The sequence below is a fragment of the Sciurus carolinensis genome, chromosome 3 (genome assembly GCF_902686445.1).
Source record: "Sciurus carolinensis chromosome 3, mSciCar1.2, whole genome shotgun sequence".
Classification (NCBI taxonomy): Eukaryota; Metazoa; Chordata; class Mammalia; order Rodentia; family Sciuridae; genus Sciurus; species Sciurus carolinensis.
Window position 1 is genome coordinate 43,449,203 of NC_062215.1, and position 20,057 is coordinate 43,469,259.

At 39.6% G+C, this 20,057-nt stretch overlaps 1 protein-coding gene across 7 annotated transcripts in view; it reads left to right on the forward strand.

Moving 5' to 3' along the window:
- The window catches only part of Specc1 (sperm antigen with calponin homology and coiled-coil domains 1), a 265,322-nt gene that overhangs the window by 226,810 nt on the left and 18,455 nt on the right, over positions 1-20,057 (forward strand). For all 7 annotated transcript variants that reach the window (XM_047545173.1, XM_047545172.1, XM_047545171.1 and 4 more), the window contains one exon: positions 15,765-15,881. In XM_047545173.1, coding sequence (XP_047401129.1) covers positions 15,765-15,881 — 117 coding nt within the window. The remainder of the gene's footprint in view (positions 1-15,764; positions 15,882-20,057) is intronic.

Consider the following 20,057-nt stretch of genomic DNA (forward strand, 5'->3'; position numbering starts at 1 on the left):
AGACATGTTGAACATTTTTTCATATATCTGTTGATTGCTTGTAGATCTTCTGTGAAGTGTCTCCTCAGTTCCTTATCCCATTTGTGATTGGGTTATTTGTATTCTTGGTGTAAATTTTTTTGAGTTCTTTATAAATTTTGGAGATTAGTGCTCTATCTGAAGTGCATGTGGCAAAGATTTTCGCCCATTCTGTAGTCTGTCTCTTCACATTGTTGATTGTTTCCTTGCTGAAAGAAAGCTTTTTACTTTGAATCTATCCCATTAATTGATTCCTGCTTTTGTTTCTTGTGCTTTGGGAGTCATGTTAAGGAAGTCTAGTCCTAAGCCCACATGATGAAGATTTGGACCTACTTTTTCTTCTATTAGGTGCAGGATGTCTGGTCTGATTCCGAGGTCCTTGATCCATTTTGAGTTGAGTTTTGTGCAGGGTGAGAGATAGTGATAGATAAGGGTTTAGTTTCATTTTGCTGTATATGGATTTCCAGTTTTCCCAGCACCGTTTGTTGAAGAGGCTATCTTTTCTCCAGTAAATGTTTATGGCACCTTTGTCTAGTATGAGAAAACTGTATTTATATGGGTTTGTCTCTGTGTCCTTTATTCTGTACCATTGGTCTACCTGTCTGTTGATGCCAATACCATGCCGTTTTTGTTACTATTGCTCTGTAGTATAGTTGAAGGTCTGGTATTTTGATATCTCCTGCTTCACTCTTCCTGCTAAGGATTGCTCTGGCTATTCTGGGTGTCTAATTCCTCCAAATGAATTTCATGATTGCTTTCTCTATTTCTTTGAGGTACGTCATTGGGATTTTAAGAATAAATTGTTACTAAAAGAAAATGTGGGGCTGGGGAGATAGCTCAGTCGGTAGAGTGCTTGCCTTGTAAGCACAAGGCCCTGGGTTCAATTCCCCAGCACCCAAAAAAAAAAAAAAAAAGAAAGAAAGAAAATGTTACTGGGTGTGGTGGCACATTCCTGTAATCCCAGTGGCTCAGGAGGCTGGAGCAAGAGGATCTCTAGTTCAAAGCCAGTCTCAGCAATTTAGCCAGGTCCTGAGCAACTCAGCAAGACCCGGTCTCTTAAATAAAATAAAAAAAAGGTCTGCGAATGTGACTCAGTAGTTAAGCACCCCTGAATTCAATCCCCAGTACCAAAAAAAAAAAAAAAAGGAGGAAACTGTTTATATTCTAGTTACAAGACTCTGATGCTCCAAAATGGTCAATGAAAACCGATTTTTTTTTTTTTTTTTTTTTTATGTTGGGTGGTAGTTGGGAAACCTCTCATTTGAAAGTTGCAGACAGATTTTGTATTCTCTAAAAGTGAAGACTTAAATTTCTGTTGGGACTAAATGGTCTGTTCTTCCAGTGAACATCCTTGAAAGGACCTCTCAGTTGCACAGTTATGAAGCTCTGTTCTTGAATTCATGTTCCAGAGATACCCTCTGTGGCCCCTGAATCTCATTCAGGAGTGAAACACGTCCCTTCACTGTGTGTCTCATTGATCTGTTGAATTCTGAGAGGTCTTTTACTCTTGATTGTGATTTTTTTTTTTTTTTGATCAAAATCTTTGGTTTCCCTTTTGACCTTAAATATTTTCAACCAAATTTAAAGGTTCCTAGCCTTTATATCTTCTTAGTAGGTTTTGCCTTTTCAGTTAATCCTCACGAGCTAGAGATTTATATGTTATGATACCAATTTTACTATTCCTGTTTATGTTTAGCTCTTATTTGTGTGATATATTTGTACTTCCTGTCTTTTCACCCTTTCTTAGTAACATGTTTTAGGTTTATCTTTGTTGTTGTTTTTGTGGTACTGGGAATTGAATCTAGGAACTTGCTTATGCTAGGAGAGCACTCAGCCACTGAACTGCATCTCCAGCCAGATGTATTTCTTATAATTAGTTTAGCTTTATAAGTAATCTGAAAATTTAGCTAATTCACATTTTCTTGTAACTATTAGTATGTATTTTTATCTTATTCCTTGTATCTTATTTTCCTTTTTTTAGCATGCTTACTGGTTTCCTTTTTCTGATTTCCAGTTGCCTACCAGCTGCATGGGAGAATGTGTGAATTTAAAAGGTAAAAAAGCAGAGGTGGTCTTGCCTGAGACGCTGAGAGGCCTTGTGGGATAGTTGTGAGATTTAAAGCTGAAGTCAGTTTTTGCAAAATTTGAGCAAAGTAAATAGGGCTTTTCCAAGCAAACAAAAAATATATTGTTAAAAAACAAAGTACTTCAAAAACCAAATTGCATTAATGAGAAAGAGTTTAGCTGGCCCTGTTGGGGCTAGAAGTCAGAATTGGAGGCAGAGCCTAGGCTCAATTGCTTTTGCCAGGGACACTTTCTGGGGCAGATGGAAGGAGAGCTCCATGCGTGGGCCAGGTCAGCAGGTGGTTGTCCCCAGGTATACTGGTACATTTCCCATCACTATGATGAAATAATATGAGGGTGGGTGTTTTATAAAGAAAAGAGGTTTATTTAGTTCTGGAAGCTCAGGGCATGGCACCAGCATCAGCTCAGCTCTGGTGAAGACCTCATGGTAGATGTTGTCACCATATATTTCAAAAAGCTGAAAGAAAGGATTTTGAATGTTTCCATCACAAAGAAATGATAAACATTTGAGGAGTTATATAAGTATGCTTATCCTGATTTGAACATATATAGCATATACATATATCTAAACTTCACATTGTGTCCCCATAAATGTGTACAATGTTTTTGTAACAGTTAAAAATAAATTTTTAAAAAATTGCCAGTGTATGCATTTTTCATATGTATAAAAATGTTGGGGACTGTGGTTGAGGCTCAGTGGTAGAGTGCTTGCCTACCATGTGTGAGGCACTGGGTTCGATCCTCAGCACCACATAAAATAAATAAATAAGATAAAGGTATTGTGTCCATCTACAACTTTAAAAAAAATTTTAAAAATAAAGCGCCCTGGACCATTTGTTCTAGGGCAGGAACCTCCTGGGGTCAAGTGTGCTAGCAGCTGATATTGGCACTTGATAATATCAAACACCAATAGCCATTATCTTACCTTCATGAAGAAAAAGGAGGCTTTGATATTTGCTCCTGTTCCTTCTCCATCCCCCAGGAGAGCATGTAAGTCTGTTTAGATAATCACAGCACCAAGTGAATCTGCACTGAACATTTTTTCCACTTTCTTACACATGAAATGTTCATTTGGGGAAAAAAAGAAATTGTCTAGCCACAGAGTCTTGTGATTTCAGGGGTTGAATTCAGTCTTTCTGAGGATGGGAGATTGACATTGGGTTGAAAAATATTTGTCAAATATAAATTAATCTTGACCTTAGAATAGAATTTCTTAGAATTCTTCATTTATGCATAATTTTCTTAGCAAGCACATCTAAAAATATAGAAGAACGACTTTTACATTTTTTCTTACTAAAAATACTCAATTTGGAGCTCTAGATCATCATGATTTGAACAAAATCATGTTGTTTTCTAAAACTTACTGAATTATCATAAGACATGTCTTTTCATATAGGCTAGTAATATGGGTCTAATTCAGTTGGTTCCAGGGTCCTTAAGGGTTTTTAAGGCAATGGGAGGCAGGTAGACTCCCAGCCATATCTAAAGTCCATATGCATTTTAAGGATACTGAAACTAAGGCATAAAAAGGTCAAGTAATTGCTCAAAGCACCCACTAGTAAGTGACAGAGACGATATTACCTTTTGCTGTCTGGCTTTTTAATATCTTCATTATAACTGTTTTTCCATATGTAGTGAAAGGAACTCTCCTTGTATATCTTGGTAAGGATACAAAACATGCTACATTTGTATAGAACAGGAGATATTTCTGCATACACACATGAATGCACACACATACACACATTTGTGTAAATGCAGACCAGCATTGTCTTGAAGACCTTTCAGAATATTAAAGATCTATCTGTCCAGTCCAGTAGCCACAGGCCACATGTGACTATTGAGCACCTAAGAGATGGCTAATGGGACTGGAAAACTGAATATTTAATTTCATTTAATGTTAATTAATTAGTGGCTATTGTACAGGCAGTGCAAAATAGAATATATGTGAAAGGAGACAAAAAGAAAAGATCATGAATCTTGTGGTTTTCAAACTCCACGGGGCGGGGGGACTTCTGCAGAAACTTAGATGGAAATACAGGTCCCATGACTAATCGTTTCAAAATCATTGATATAATCCAGCGACTTCATTTGAGAGATGAGGAAACTAAAGGCCGGAAAAGTTGAGTCATTTTCCTGAAGTCAGTCACTACTTTCATGATGGAAGGAAGAGGAGTTGCGGAGCTGCTCACAATTTGGGTTGATTTCTTCTTTAGAGTAATTAACAGTTTAGTGTTCCAAGGCTTAGTTCAATCTGATCATCATCTTAATAAAGACAGAAGGAGAGCCCAGACTTTGTCTCCTGGGTTCCAGAACTGTGTTGTGAATCCTGCTAGCAACTTACTCATTCTTTGAAACCAAACCTCATCATGCCTCCTCCAAATCCCAGACTTAAGTGTTTCTTGTTTGGTTTGGTTTGGTACTGAGAATTGAACGCAGGGGTGCTTACCACTGAGCTATATTCCCAGCCCTTTTTAAAATATTTTTTTAAATTTTATGACAAGTCTCACTAAGTTACTTAGGGCTTCACTAAGTTGTTGAGGCTGGCCTTGAACTTGTGATTCTCCTGCCTTACCCTTCCAGGTTGCTGGGAATACAGGCATGTGCCACTGTGCATGGCTCAAGTGTTTTGCCCTGCCTGACTCATACATGCGGTGAACCATGCTGCGCAGGGACCATGCTTCATTGTTTGTATATCCCTCAATACCTTATAAATAGAGGGGCTCAATAAGTTTGATAACTGTAATTATGGACATAAGTTCATAATAACTAGTTGAATATTATGAATCATTAGTTCATAATAAGTTTTCCTTAACATTTCCTTGGGGAACTGAAGTAGATAAGCTCTCAACTAAGAGAATTTAGGGTGTTATGGTTGCTAACAAATGAGTTGATCCGACAAGTGAATGATTGGGTGATTCTAGGATGAGTGGGCCAGCAGAGCTGCCAATAACCATGTCTTTTTTTAGAAAATATAAGAAGAAGGAACTTAACAAAAAGATACTCAACAGAAAGGTAGAAGAGGAAAGTTGAGGGAAAAAATTGCAAAAATGGTTTCCCCAGAGACCTGGAATATGATCTGGACTTAGGGATTCCTAGCAGATTCCTTAGGGATTCCTAGAGAATCATTTGATTCCCAGGAATCAAATATAGGAATATAGAAAAGATCTGCTCACAGGACACTGTAGAAAAACCAAAGTCATGCTTAGTCATGACATTTCATCTTCCTTTGCTAATGTTGGCTATGTAGGATCAGCCCTGTCAGGTGGACTGCTGTCAAGAGTTGAGGTAGAGGATACCAACATGGATGTAGACTCAGCCAGATGGGTCAGGAGGTATTATTAGGAACCAGAGCTTGCAGTTAAAGTAGACCAAGTGGTCGGTGCCTTGGTACAAGTCTACAGTCCCAGCTACTCCGGAGGCAAGAGGATTGCAAGTTCAAGGCCAACCTGGCAACTTAGTGAGACCCAGTTTCAAAATAAAAAGGGCTGGAGATATATCTCAGTGGTAAAGCAACCCTGAGGTCATTTCTCAGTACAACAAAATAAACAGATGAACAAACTAGACCAAGTGTCAAGATACCCAAACCAGAGAACCTCAGGGAGGAAATGTCAAGGGTGGAGACTCTCAAGTGTTTAAGTAAAAAAAGGAGGAATAAAGAGGAATCAGGAAAAATAAGAGCCCTGTCTTCATCCCATTTATAGCTATAACTGAATGCTGCATAGTAGGTAATTTATTAGTAATAGAAGTTTATTAGGCTCACAGTTCTAAAAGCTGAGAAGTCTAAGAACATGGCACCAGCATCTGACAAGGGCCTTCTCACTGGGTCATTCCATGCAGAATGCAGAAGGGCAGGAGAGGATACCCCAGAGAATCTCAGCTCCAGAAAAGAGAGAAAATCCATTTCTCTGCCTTTTTTGTTCTGATTTCCCAGCTAGTTGGATAGTGCCTGCCCACATTGAGGATGGATCTTCTTCACTCACACAAAGTTTCCTCTAGAAACTGTGACAGATGTGCTCAAAAGTGATCTTTTACCAGTCCTTTAACTAGTCCTTAATCCAGTCAAGCTGACACCTATGGTTAATTAACCATCACAAGTCTCAGCCACTCTTCTGGTGTGAAAAGCTTCTTATTCTGTTTCAGAAAGTGGCTGTGCATTATCTGCCTAAAAAGCTCTATTGATAGAGCAGTCCTCTTGTCATTAGAAAGCTCTCATCCTCAAAGAAGTGTTTATTTTTTACAGTCCCTATAACTTACCGCTTTGGCCCTTGCCAGGTAAACACAGCACAGGACAGTATTTCTTTAACTTGCTAACCTTGGCCCTCTTTTCCACGTACCAAGCCCTTAGTTCTTCCAGTGGGGCAAAAGAGTGGGAAAAATCATAAAAAAGTAAACTCTTTAAAAAAAAAAAAAAAAAAAAGGTATTCGTGACCTTAACAAAATAGTTAAAAATTCTCCTGGAAGAAAACAAGAAGAGCCAAGTAACTTTGACAAAGAAAAATAAGGTAATAAGGTAAATAAGGCCCCTACTTCAAAAATCATTCTACCCATCTTAGGTATTCCAGAGGGGGTAACACAAACCATGGAAGCCATCATAAACTTGGTTCATGGAGCTCATGTTTGTTTTTTCTTTTTTTTCCCCCTAGGCCTCATGTTTAATAATAATATTCATGACACTGAATTGACCAGATTGATTTAATAGGTTTATTTTTGTTGTTTTGTTTTTGTTTTTGTGGTACTGGGAATCCTAGGGGCTCATACATACTAGGCAAGCCCTTTACTACCACATTGTATCCCTAGCTCAGGTCCATGTTTTAAACTCTTAAACACAACTTGTCAGGCACAATTTGGGAGATAAAGCACAAATATAAAGTCTTAAATAGAGAAATAAGCGATTAAAGCAATATTATGAATAAGATCAAAAGTGGACAGAAATTCCCGTGAAAGCCCAAATTGTCTGCTTTAGGAACAAAAGATTGGTTTCTACTCTCACAGAGATGATTCTCCCCTTTGTAGCAGATGTCACAGAAGTAAAGTGAAGTTGTTTTGCTTATCTACAAGTAGATAACAAACTATCCCAAAACTTTGGATTAGAATAACAATGGTGTTGGGTCCCCCACCACCCCCAAAGATCTGCAGTTCAGGTGTGACTCCTCTCTGTTCCATGATGTCTAGAGCCTCAAATGGCTAGAGGCTAAAATAGTTGGGAACTGGCCAGTCTTTCTCCACAGATTTCCACATACCCAAGAAGCTGCAGGGGCCCCAGAGAGAGCATTCCAAGAACTCTGGGTAGAAATTTCAAGACTCTTTATGATCGTGCCTTGGAAATCCCAAATGTCACTTCCTCCACAAACATGCTAAGCAGGCATTCTTCCTTTGAGCTTTGTGCCCCATCCCCTCTAGTGTGTGTGGGGTAGGGGGAGGGCAGGAGGCACTGGGATTGAACCAAAGGCCTAGTGCATGCTAGGTAATAACACTGATACATCCCCAGCCCTAACAGTTCTTAATTACATCTGCTTTCCCTAATCTATAACCCAGTCCCTACGTCTTCCTCAAATTTTGAAAAAATAGGGCGAGAGGGCATTCCCCCATAATCTATTTGACCCAAAATCCTACAGTTAATAGAACTTTTATAAATTCATTACCTTGGAATTCACATTGGCCTATTTTGTCTGTGTGTTTTGTTACTATTTTTAGTAATGTGTATTTTTCCTCACTGTAAAAGTAATACATTTTCATTATGGAAAAATTGGAAATACACAGAAGATATAGAAGAATCAAGTTAAATTTCATCTCATTTAATTTGATTCCTTTTTTTCCCTATTGAAATATTTTTGATCCTGAATCTATGAATTTGTTATTTATTATCCTTCTCAGATTTCTTTAACCAAATCAGTAAACATGTAGAAAACTACAGGACCAAATCTCTAGGCTGACATCTGTCAAAATTTAACAAAAAGCATCAAGTACCTATAAGTTATTACATACAACAAACACATCAAAAACCAGAACAATCAGATTTTTCCCATGAACTTCACAGAAATGTCTACTGATCAGAAAACTCTTATAGATTATTTTTAATTAAAAATTTTAAAAAAAGTTTACTCAACCTACTTGATAGACCATTAGGATATTTCTAATTCCCCATTCTGAATAATAATGCTGCAGTAAACATTCATGTAGTTATGTTTTGATTCTCATTTCTAGAACAGATCTCCCCAGTGCGATACTACGAGTCAAATAATTTCATTTTTTAAAAAATACTTCCAGTTTTCTTCCTGAAATCCTATATACCATTTTATTTTTCCATCACTCAACATAAGATCCATTTCCCCATATCTTCTTTAACTCTATGAATTAGCAGTCTTTTTAATTTTTAATTAATGAAAATGTTACTTCACGATTTTTCTGGTGAGACTGGAAATCTCTTTATAAGTTTAAGACTGTATTTCCTCTTTTATGCATCACTGGTTCATTCTTATGACCATTTTTATTTGAGTTCTCTCTTCCTTATTGGTCATAGAAATATATTACAAATGTTCATCATTTATACTCACTCATTCTCTCTGTATACACATATATATATATAGTTTTTCATTTTGTCATGTAGAAACTTCATTGTACAGTGAGATTTCTCAGCCCATTCTTTTATGCTTTTTGAATTTCATGCTGTAGACAACTTTGTTTCCCTGAGATTATAAAACTATTCTTCCACATTTCCTTCTAATAATGTTATAATTTTGATTTTTAAATGTATCAGTCTAGAGCTTACCTCTAGAGAACAAGCACAGGAATAATCCTCATGGGAAGGGACACCCAAGGTGATGCCCTGGTTTCCAGCCCTCCACTTGGACACAGTCTCTACATTGCAGTACTGAGAGCTGGTACATGAACAGAACACAGTGGGCTGAGAAGGCAGCAACCAAAGAAGGCAGCTTGAACAGTTCATTCTATGGGATAGGATGCTCTGTGGAGAGGAGGCCTCAAAAACCTACGTACAGGGACTGGGGAGATAGCTCAGTCGGTAGAGTGCTTGCCTTGTAAGCACAAGTCCCTGGGTTCGATCCCCAGCACCCCCCCCCCCAAAAAAAAAAAAAAAAAACTATGTACAGGTCCCTACAAGTCCTTGTAGAAGACCATGCTGTTCATATGCAGAGCAGGGTCACTTGAGGTTGACCAGATGACCTGGCCTAAGGCTGAAACAGATACCAGAATTATATGGTACATACACCTGCCTAAGACAAGGAATGAGTGCTGAATGTAAGTGCAGATAAGGAACTGTAGGCTGCATTTGTTGCAGTTTCACATGAACTCACTGATTAGTGTAAATTTGGGCCTCCCTGGGCTTTTATACATGCTGAACCTTAGTGAGGAATGATCATCTTTTATCCTTTGTGATCTACAAATTGTTACATTAAAAAACAAACAAACAAAAAAAAAAACTGTCACCTATCAAGAAAAGCCCTGAGAAAACCTGGTAGTAAGGATATTTAGGTCACCATTAGCCTGAGAGAGCTAATTCTTGCAGGAATGAACATACTACATTTTCTAATCCATTTCCTCAGAAGCTTTGCTTTTAGGCTTTTAAATTGTTTTTAAACTTTGGCACTTAGTACACACAGAGTTGTTCCATTCATAGAAGTACAACAGAGGAAATCAGATCCTCAGAGAAGATGGAATGGTGGGAATAAGGTCATACAACTGCCAAATCCAGCTGTGTGTCCTCAGTAGATTGAGCACAGAATTCTTTTCAGTGTGTGCTCTGTAGCTTCTTTTCCCTATGAGTAATGTTTTCACTAAATATTGGTGTTTCAGGACAATAGAAGACAAATGAGATGAATTTCTAGAAGCAAATGCTCTAGGTTGTTGGGGCTTGCTTTGCTTCTGTCCCATGCCTTAAGAGTACCACCTCTGCTTTCATCCTTCTGTAACTGTGATCACAGTCTAAACCCATTCTGGAGGCAGTCATGGATATTCATTAACATTAGAGGTTTAACTTCTCATCTGTGATTCAGTGTATTCATTTTTCTCAAATGATTTTACAGCACCAAAAGGGACAAAATTCTGTATCTTACAACATTTTCTTCTGAGTGCTCCTAGAAATGTAACTGTCGAATATGCTTATAATGTTACCTCTTTTACACCTGAGACTTCTTCAGTCGAAAAGACCAGGCCAAGCTGGGTGCAATGGTGACTCAGGAGGCTGAGACAAGAGGATTGCAGTTAGAGACCAGTTGGTCAACTTAGTGAGATCCTGCCTCAAAATAAAAATATTTAAGTAAAAAGAACTAGGGGTATAGCTCAGTGGCAACGCACCTCTGGGTTCAACCTCTACCCCCCACCAAACATGCATACAAAATGGGGTTAGCCCCATGAAGCCCAGGGTCTTCAAAGACAGCTCCTTCTTTATCCTGCTTAGTGAGACCCACCCACTCCCATTCTTAGCCTGTTTGTGCTTCCCTCAGTTCTGCTGGTAGGTGTCCCGCATACCACACAGCTTGCAGTAGTCTCTAGAAGGTCCACAAGGGAACATTAAGGTAAGTGGTGTGGCTCTTTCAGAGTAAAGTAAGGGGAAAGCATATATCAACTCATCTATTTTCTGTGATCTTACATCTGTGTCAAAAAAAAAAAAAAAAAGAAAGAAAATGACCAAATTGTGCCATACCATGTCAGTTCCTCATTCACGACTCCTCATTCACAAAAATTACATTATGACTCCCAGAAGTATGCCTCCGTGTTTGGTAATGAAACCACTTTTGTAATAATTGCAACAAAAGCAACCACCCAAAAAGTGTATAGTGCTTGCAGGTTGACAGTCATCCTCTCATCTGAGATAAGAATGTGTACACACATTTTGAGTTGTTCAGTGAGCCATGTCAAGTGTGGAATTGTTGACACTCTTAGCACTCAAATGCAATTTGAGACCATTTCAAGTGGCATTCAGGGAATAAGAATTGAGGTTGTTCCACTCTGCAATAAAAAGGGTACAGTTTTTATTTGATGGTGTAATATTCTTAAAATAAATCTAATAGTACAAATCATAGCTGATTGTCCTCCATCTCTGCCAATGTCAGAACAGTAAAAAGTCTTAAACATAGAGAATACAGTTTACACATAAGAGAAACATTTCCTGACCCAGATGTGGGATTTGATTACCTAAATTTGGAATTCCCATAATAATTTCTTGTGCAATTTCTATGCAGTCTTTTTTATTGCTGAAGTGTGTCTTGCATTAAAATGTGTCTCATCTCTTTTCTTTTTTCCTTTTGGTGATTCTGGGCATGGAACCCAGGACTTTGCACTTGATAGTCAAATGCTTTACTACTGAGCCACACAGCTCCCCATCACACAATAAATAAATAAGTAAATTAAATAGATAAAACATGTCTCAACTTGCCAGAGAGACCTGCATGCTGTAATCTGTTTTGAAGCATCCTGTATCTCTGAGCTGTCCTGAGGTGACAGATGATTTTGTTTGATCTTTCAATCATGCATTTGATTTCTGAGATTTTAGTCTCAACCTATTATCCATTTATAGTGATGTATGAAGAACTATTCGTAAGTAGGATTCTATTAATTAATATACCAGACACTTTCTTGATTTTGAGATGGATGACTTTATCACATCTTTGGATCCATTTGACCTCTCAAAATGCTTCTGAAGATTGTGCTGATGAAGGGAAATGGTATTTCATATTGTTGTCTTTTGAAAGAGAAAATTATAAAATTAGTTATAAATCTAATTGACTTTTATTCTCAGTTCATTGATTAAGGCAGCATTCATGCTATAAAATAGAGTGAGCATTTCTATTGGCAAAATGGTGGGTTTTGTAAAGTGGAAACAAAAAAATAGCAATATGAACAGAAAACATGTTAACATCATGTTGCTTCAGCTTACTTTTTTATAAAGAGGAAAGCAGAGGGTGAGTTCCTTATTATGCTGATTCAGGTAGACTGAAATCTCCTATTTTCAAGAAAAACTGCTGTGTCTTAGAATCTGTCTCCTTCCAGTTTGATGATGGATATTTAGCATGAGTGACTCCATTTTGGTCTGTCTGATCCACTGTGGCTTAGTGTAAGTGATGTGTCTAAATCAATGGCCCCCATAATTTTTGTTTAACAGTATCATAATTGACACAAGATACATGTATATTAAATGTTCTTATGTTTTAGGAAGAGAAAGATTTAGCAGCTGGGCACAGTGGCACACACACAGTGTCCCAGCGGCTCTAGAAGCTGAGGCAGGAGGATCACAAGTTCAAAACCAGCCTCAGCGATTCAGTGAGGCCCTAAGCAACTCAGCGAGACCCTCTCTAAATAAAATACACAAAAGAACTCGGATGTGGCTCAGTGGTTAAGTGTCCCTGGGTTCAATTCCTAGTATCCACCCCTGCCCCAAAAAAAAAAAAAAAAAAGGTTTAGCAAATTTAAAAAGTTTTATATATAATAAATTGGGGGAAGAAGAGAGAATCTGGCCCATTTGGGACATATAATTTCCTCAGCGTGGTAACATTCACTAGTGCTAGGAGAGTGATGCTATTCACCCCAGAGCCTGTTCCTGGTGATCATTAGCCTGGTGACAGAAAATGTGGTTCTAGTTTACTAACTCACAAGAGTAAAGGAATCAAAGTTACACCCTTAACTGCCTCTAGAATCTGCTTTCTTTCACCTCAGCGTTTCTGTTTATTCTTGTCCTAGGTGTGAATCTAGGAAGTTGCAGGGTCTGCTTCCAGCATTGAAAATAATGTTGAATTCTCAGGTAGTCCTACCTCAACCCCTGTCTCCCTCCCAACACACACACACTTCTTCCTTCCCTGGGTAACAGTGTCCCACAGCAAATAATATATGTGCTTTGTAGTCCCATGGAACTGGCCTTTGATCTTGACTCTGGCACTAGTATTTTTTTTTTTTTTTTTAGTTATAGATGGACACTGTGCCTTTATTTTATTTATTTATTTTTATGTGGTGCTGAGAATCAAACCCAGTGCCTTGCACATGCTAGACAAGCTCTCTACCACTGAGCTACTAGTATTTCTTTTTGTTGCAGTTTTCTTGTCTATAAAACAGGCATAACCCTACTTACCATGTATGGCAGTTCTGAGAATTAAATGACAAAGTACATAATGGCAGGCACATTGTAGGCATTTGACAATGTCACAACTCTTACCACCCCCAGCATTTTTGGAACCTGAGACTTAAAGGACTTTCATCTTGATCACTGAGCATTCAACTTCCTGTTTAAAATGTGGCCTTCTGTTGGAAATAAGATGGTATATGTCTATGTTGCCTTACAGAAGGAACACTTGCAGGCCTGCTGTGGTGCTTGCTTCTGTTTACAAAGATGCTGCAGGGGCCATGGTAAACAATAGACATAAGCAAGTAGCCTTTGGAAACACATCCTGACTTTCCCTCCTCCAGGCCACAGGCATATGACAGATGGGTTAGAGATGGGGTCTCAGGCGACCCATGCATGGCAAAGAAAGAAAGGAAAAGAACTTGATTTTGGTATGAGCCCTTCCCAAAGATAGGCCTTGTCCTTCCCCCTAAGTTCCCCTTTCCAGGGTGATGTGTAGTTTGAATGCTTGAATCTGAATGGGTTGAATAAGTCATTCCCAACTCCCAGCCCATTTTTTTCCCTCTGCTCTTTAAACATACAGACCTCTTCTGAAAGTATAAAGCCAAAACATTTTTTATCTCTAAGTCAGTATCCAGGTCTTCCCAGGTAGCTGCTGAACCCAAAGAGGTTTTGAAGCCAGAGTATTCCAGTGATCAGCTTTCCCAGTGGTCCCAGCCATTACACAGTCAACCTGAAAAACGAGACAGGGGCCTCTTGCAACAATGGCACTCTCAGACTTTTATGTAACACTGATGCTTAGCAACTGTTACAGGTTGGTTGTGCTTGAGTCATGAAAACCAGAATGGAGAGGCATTATTATGGTGGTATGTTGCTTTCAACCAGATATCCTTCCCTGGGTGAATGTAATTGCAAAGTAGACTCAAGAACAGTTGTCTTGCTGACAGCGTGTGCTTTGGGACAAAGGGTCTAGGGCCCACTGGGATCATCTTGGACTCGGATAGAGGCAAGAGGAGGTTTGATAGAAAGAAGGGAGTGTGGGTTCTTGGTGTCTCTGCCCTTCAGTGAGGCACATGTTTGACATGTCACACCACCTCTTTTGTCCTCAATTTCATTACCCACCAAGTGAGGCATTTGACCAGCCTTGTGGCTAAGGGCCAGGCTCAAAGTAACACTGGAAAAAATCTAGATAAAAAGCCCAAATGAGATCATAGACTATTTGCTTCCAAGGAAACTTCACAGGAAACATTATACTCTATTTTATTACACATTTCCACCTATGTGTATTCTCTAAAACGTCTCTACACACTTTGAGAAGAATTCCATATGAAGTCTCCCTTCCCTATTCTAACTTAACTTCTTGCCATGTTCTACTTCTTTCTTCCTGTCCTTTAAGCTGCCAGTTGCCTCTGATAGAAACACTAAAAAACCCCACCAGGGCACTCAGAGAGCTGACTGGTTGTAGTCTTTCAATTGACCTTTGGGCAGAGGGAAGGAGGGACTATCAACATCCACTCTATTAGAAGGAGCCAGCGACCGTCATCCATCTTCAAAATCTTTGCCAGCTTTCATGACTTCCCTTTTTCCTAGGACAGGTTGCTCTGAGGAGGAGCAGGAAGGCTCCCTGCCTCCTCCAAGCCCCAGCAACTGTGTGGAGATTGCAAGGAGTCCTGCACTTGCCCAATTTTTTTTATCACCTCCAGGCTACTCAGAACACAGATGTAAAACCCAAGCCTCAAGCGGGCCCCACTTCTGCAATTCCTTGCTGGCTCCTCTTTCAAGCTATTTCAATACATTTGAGTAGCCACTGCATAGAACCACCTAAGCATGAAAGCATTCATGGGCCCTAGAACCTGACATCACATCTGGGATAAGCTTTGTGAATCCAGGAAAGGAAACCCTGTAAGGATAAGCAGGGCAGGTCTGAAGATCTGCAAGGTGGAAGTACCCTGGAGTTGCAACCCTAGGGAACCTGCTTGGGAGGCTCTTTATAGTTGGATTTTAGCTTATTTTTAATGTGTGCCAAGCAGCACCAGGAGCCCTCCCTGTCTGTGCTGAAGGAGGAGCCCCTTTTCCCCTTGTGGTTCCTGCTGTTTGGTATGCTCCCAGTGGGACTTTTGAGCCTGAAGGGTTCTCTCCCCATTGAGGAGGCTCTCCAGATGAGGAAGCAGGACAAGCTGCCAGACCAGTCATGCTGGGCTTTATGATGTTTTTGTTTGATCTTGGTTTGCTTATTGTTGATTGGGTTATGCATGATGTTGATGATGAGTCTCCCTTGGCCAAATAAGTCTGGGAAATACTGAGATACACAAAGCTAATCAGTGGGATGACTGCTGCAGGGGGGCAACCAGAATTTCCTATTATTTTGAATATTGATGCCTTCTTTTCTTGCTGTCCTATGAAAGAATTGGGACCATACCAAGCCTTTCCAGGTACCAAAATCAAATGTACTCTCAGCAATTTAGGGTAGTTTATTCCTATGTTGTCTTACCAAAATCCCAAAGTTAGATCCCTATCTGAACGTTCTCCCTTGTTTTCTTTGACATTGCAGAGTTTGGGAATTTAATACTGTTTTTTTCCCCTACTGCAGAACATTGACATCACCAATTTCAGCAGCAGCTGGAGTGACGGCCTCGCCTTCTGTGCTCTGCTCCACACCTACTTGCCTGCCCACATCCCGTACCATGAGCTGAACAGTCAAGAGAAAGTAAGGCACTGCCAGTCATCCTGTTTTCCTCTAGAACTACAAGGAGTGTTCCTAATTATGTTGATATTTCCCATTTGGAGCGGTATTTCTAGATTTGGAATAGATATTAGGATATTGATACCAGACATAAATAACTACTGAATGTGTAAGTACACTATGATGTCTAATACTTGCAGATACTTCTCAGCTTCCCTTCTCAATACTTACTGCCTTGTTACCTAAAAAAATACAGTTGAGGTCAGTTTACTGCGGCTACTGAGAAATTCTTTTCGCATATTGTCCAGATAAATCCAGTAGAATTTCACCTTCATGGTTTTAAGGTGTTAACCAGCATTTTTCAAAGTCTATTCCAGGGGTAGCAGTTTAAGCTCAGTGGCAAAACACCCTATTTCACTGCTCAATTGTCACAGATTTTATGCCTTTTTTTTTTTTTTTTCAAAAAAGGGAGTATAGCCATTATGTGAAGCTTTTTTTAAAAAATTGTGCCAGTGTTACTTTAAATTAATTTATTATGCCATGCATGGTGTTGCACACCTATAATCCTGGCAACTCAGGAGGCTGAGGCAGGAGGATCACAAGTTCAAAGCCAGCCTCAGCAACAGCAAGGCCCTAAGCAACTCTGCAAGACCCTGTCTCTAAATAAAATATTTAAAAAGGGCTGGAGATGTGGCTCAGTGGTTAAACATCTCTGGGTTCAATCCCTGATACCAAAAAAAAAAAAAAAAAAACCATTTATTATTAAACTGTCTTTGATACAAGATTAGGATGCACAAGGTTTGAGCCCCAATATTGCAAAAACAAAAGCAAACACCAAAAAGGAAATGGTATATTATGTCACATTTTTAGAGATTTCCATGTGATTTTGTTTAACCCAACATATATCAGACCCACAGAACCTTCTGTTTTGTTCTCTTTTAGTTCTGCTATAATTACCCATAACAAGGGTTAGCAGACTTGTCTGTTAGGGGTCAAATAGCTTTGTGAGTCAGTTGGTGTGTTAGTCAGTTTTTGGTCACTGCAACAAAATGCCTGAGAAAAACAACTTAAAGGAGGAAGGATTTATTTTGACTCACAGTTTCAGAGGTTTCAGCCCCTGGTGTGCTGGCTCCATTGTTTTGAGCCTGAAGTGAGGTAGAATATCACAATAAAAGGTCATAGTGTAGGAAAGTTGCTCAGCGTAGAGAGAGAGAGGGGCCAGAAACAAAATATACCCTTCTAGAGCATGCACCCAGTGACATACTATTTCCTCCAACTAGGCTTCACCTCCTAAAGTTTCCACCACTTCCCAATAATGCCATCAGCAATGAACACATCAGCAGATTAATCCATTGATGAGAGTAGAGCCCGTATGATCCAGTCACTTCCCACCTTTGAACTTTGCTCCATTTGCTCCATTGGTTACCAAGCCTTCATTCAACACATGAGCCTCTGGGGAACATTTCACATTCAAACCATAATGGTCTCTATCAAAACTATGCAACATTACCATTAAGCTAAAGTGACCATTGACAATATGTAAATGAGTGGCGATGGCTGTTAGATTTGTCTCATAAGCAGTAGTTTGTGAATCTCTGACCTAGTACAGCCTACAAAATCATATTCCACAGAGTGTGCTTTAGAAAACACTGTGCTCTGGGTCCTGCACTCACTCCCTCAAAAAGGATTTCCTTCCCAGCAGCTCAGGAGGCTGAAACAGGAAGATCGTGAGTTCAAAGCCAGCCTCAGATCTCACTAAGCAACTCAGTGAGACCCTATCTCTAAATAAAAATACAAAATAGGGCTGGGGATGTGGCTCAGTGGTCGAGTTCAATCCCCGATACCAAAAAAACAGTGTTTCTTGTCAAGCATAGTACACAGTAAACAACACACACTTGTTCTGTTCCCTCATAAGGTAAACAGTTGATAAACACAGAAGTAAACTTATAATAAATAAAATTATAAATAATTAAAAGTTGTGAAAAAGCCAAGAGGAAAACACAAACTGTGAGAGTGGTTAGTGGGGATCTTCTCTGAGCAACATCCCCACTCAGACTGAGACAGTCTTTCTGAGGAGTTGGTATTCAAGCTGACGTCTGAAGAACAAATGTGAAGGAGACAGCCATACAAAGCACTAAGGGAGCTTTCCAGGGCACAGAACAACTGAAAAGGGAATGCTTGGGTGCTGTTAAGGACTTGAAAGAAAACACTGACTGAATTCCAGTGGGTAAAGAAGAGTGTTTGGGTGATGTTGGTGATCAAGCAGAGGTGGCCAAACCCCACAGAGCTTCTACAGATGACTCTGATGAGAAATTTGTTCTTTACTCTGTACACAGTGGGAAGCCACTGAAGAATTCCAAACAGCGGAGAGATGATTTGTGTTTATAAAAGAGCTCTCTGACTTTCATGTGAAATATTGCATTGGAAGGAGAACAAGAATGAAAAAGGAGCAAGGGGGCTATTGCAGGAGTCAACCAGAGAATTCAGTTTCCTTGACTTTACCCATTAACCAAGATGACATTGGTAGTGCAGATGGAAAGATCTAGAAAGACTTAAAATATGTCTTAGATACAGAATCACCTGGATTTAACCACAGGTTGGTTGTAGGGAGGAGAAGAGGAAGGAGTCAAAGATAACTCCTAGATGTCCAGTTTGACAAAACTATTTTTGGGGGTTGGGAATGCATAGAGAGGTTTTAACCCACATCAAGACTCAAATGACATTCATAGTCAAATTGACATAAAATTAACCATCACAGAGCATATTAAAATTTTAAAGCACTTTTATGTGGGTGCTTTATTTATAAATCCATAAAGCAGGATGGACAGAATTATTTAACATGTTGGAGGAAAAAGGTTTTGTTTCTAATCCTGTTAAGTCTGAGATGTCAGAAATATGTAGGTAATAGTGACAGGAAAGGAACTGGATAGCAAGTCTGGAGTTCAGATGGGAAGTCAGATCTGGAAATAAAGATCTGGGAGTCACCAGTGAAAAGCAGTGCTGTGTAGTGATACAATATCTGCACTGTCCAATATGGCAGCCACCAACCACATGGGCTGTAGAGCACATGAACTATGACTACTATGACTAGTTAATTTCAATTTAAATAGCCACATGTCACAAGTGGCTACTGTATTGGACAAGGTGCATATTTAACTCAGAGTTTGGGAAACTGAAAGTCAAATACTGGGTGTCCCATCTGTTCAGCCTCTGAGAAGGCTCTCACGGCAGATCACACCACAATGGTGGGAGCATGTGCAGAAGAGATCAGTGGGGTGAGACAAGAAGCCAAAGATGCTGGGCTTACTCTTTTTATAACAACTTGCTCTTGTAGGAACTAATTATGCTCCCATAGAACTACTTTAGATTCTTATGAGGGGAAGGCATGCAGTGATTTAATTGTCTCCCACTACCCGCCATGTCCTAAAGGTTCCACCACCTCAACACCACACTGGGGGCCAACCATCTAGCACATGAACATTTGGAGGGCACATTCAAGCCACATCAAATGGATAACCATAGCAGAAGTGTAAAGAGATGAGTGTTTGTGCTGTAGGTTGAGGAAGATGACCCGACAGAGGGAAGTTGGAGGTAGCAGCCAGACAGTAGGAGAGGAGCTGGAACCAAAAGGTGGCACAGAGGCCAAGGATGCATCACAGCATCTGACACAGCCTCAAAAGCAAAGCCTGCATCTGACCGTGACCTGGGTGTCCATTCCCTCCCCACCCTTTTCATTTTTCAGTTCTTACCTTTCCAGTGATATTACAAAAACAGTCAAGGAAATAGTGAGCATAAAACAATTGGAAGTGATTAGAAGACCTTTCTAAAACTGTTAAGGAGTATAAGCTTAAGCACTTGCACACCCCTAACAAGTCTGTGTCTTCTGAAAGTGATATGTGTCTGCAGACAACAGACCAGACTTCTGTGTCTTTGAATCAAATTCAAGTCTGTTCAGAAATAATGGGCATGCAAGTATTTGCTTTCATACTTCAAGTCATGAACATTGCTTCCTGATGACCAAAACTCCCTTGTTTTATTCTGGATCCCTGAGATTCCCACACCAGGACTGGAACTCTATGCCCAGTGGCCTCTCGCAGCATGGAGACATGCAGCAGGACAGTAGACATCCGTGTCCTTCCTTCCATTGCTCTTATAGGACAGAGGTCCTATTTCTACACATTGGATCATATTCCTTTTTTC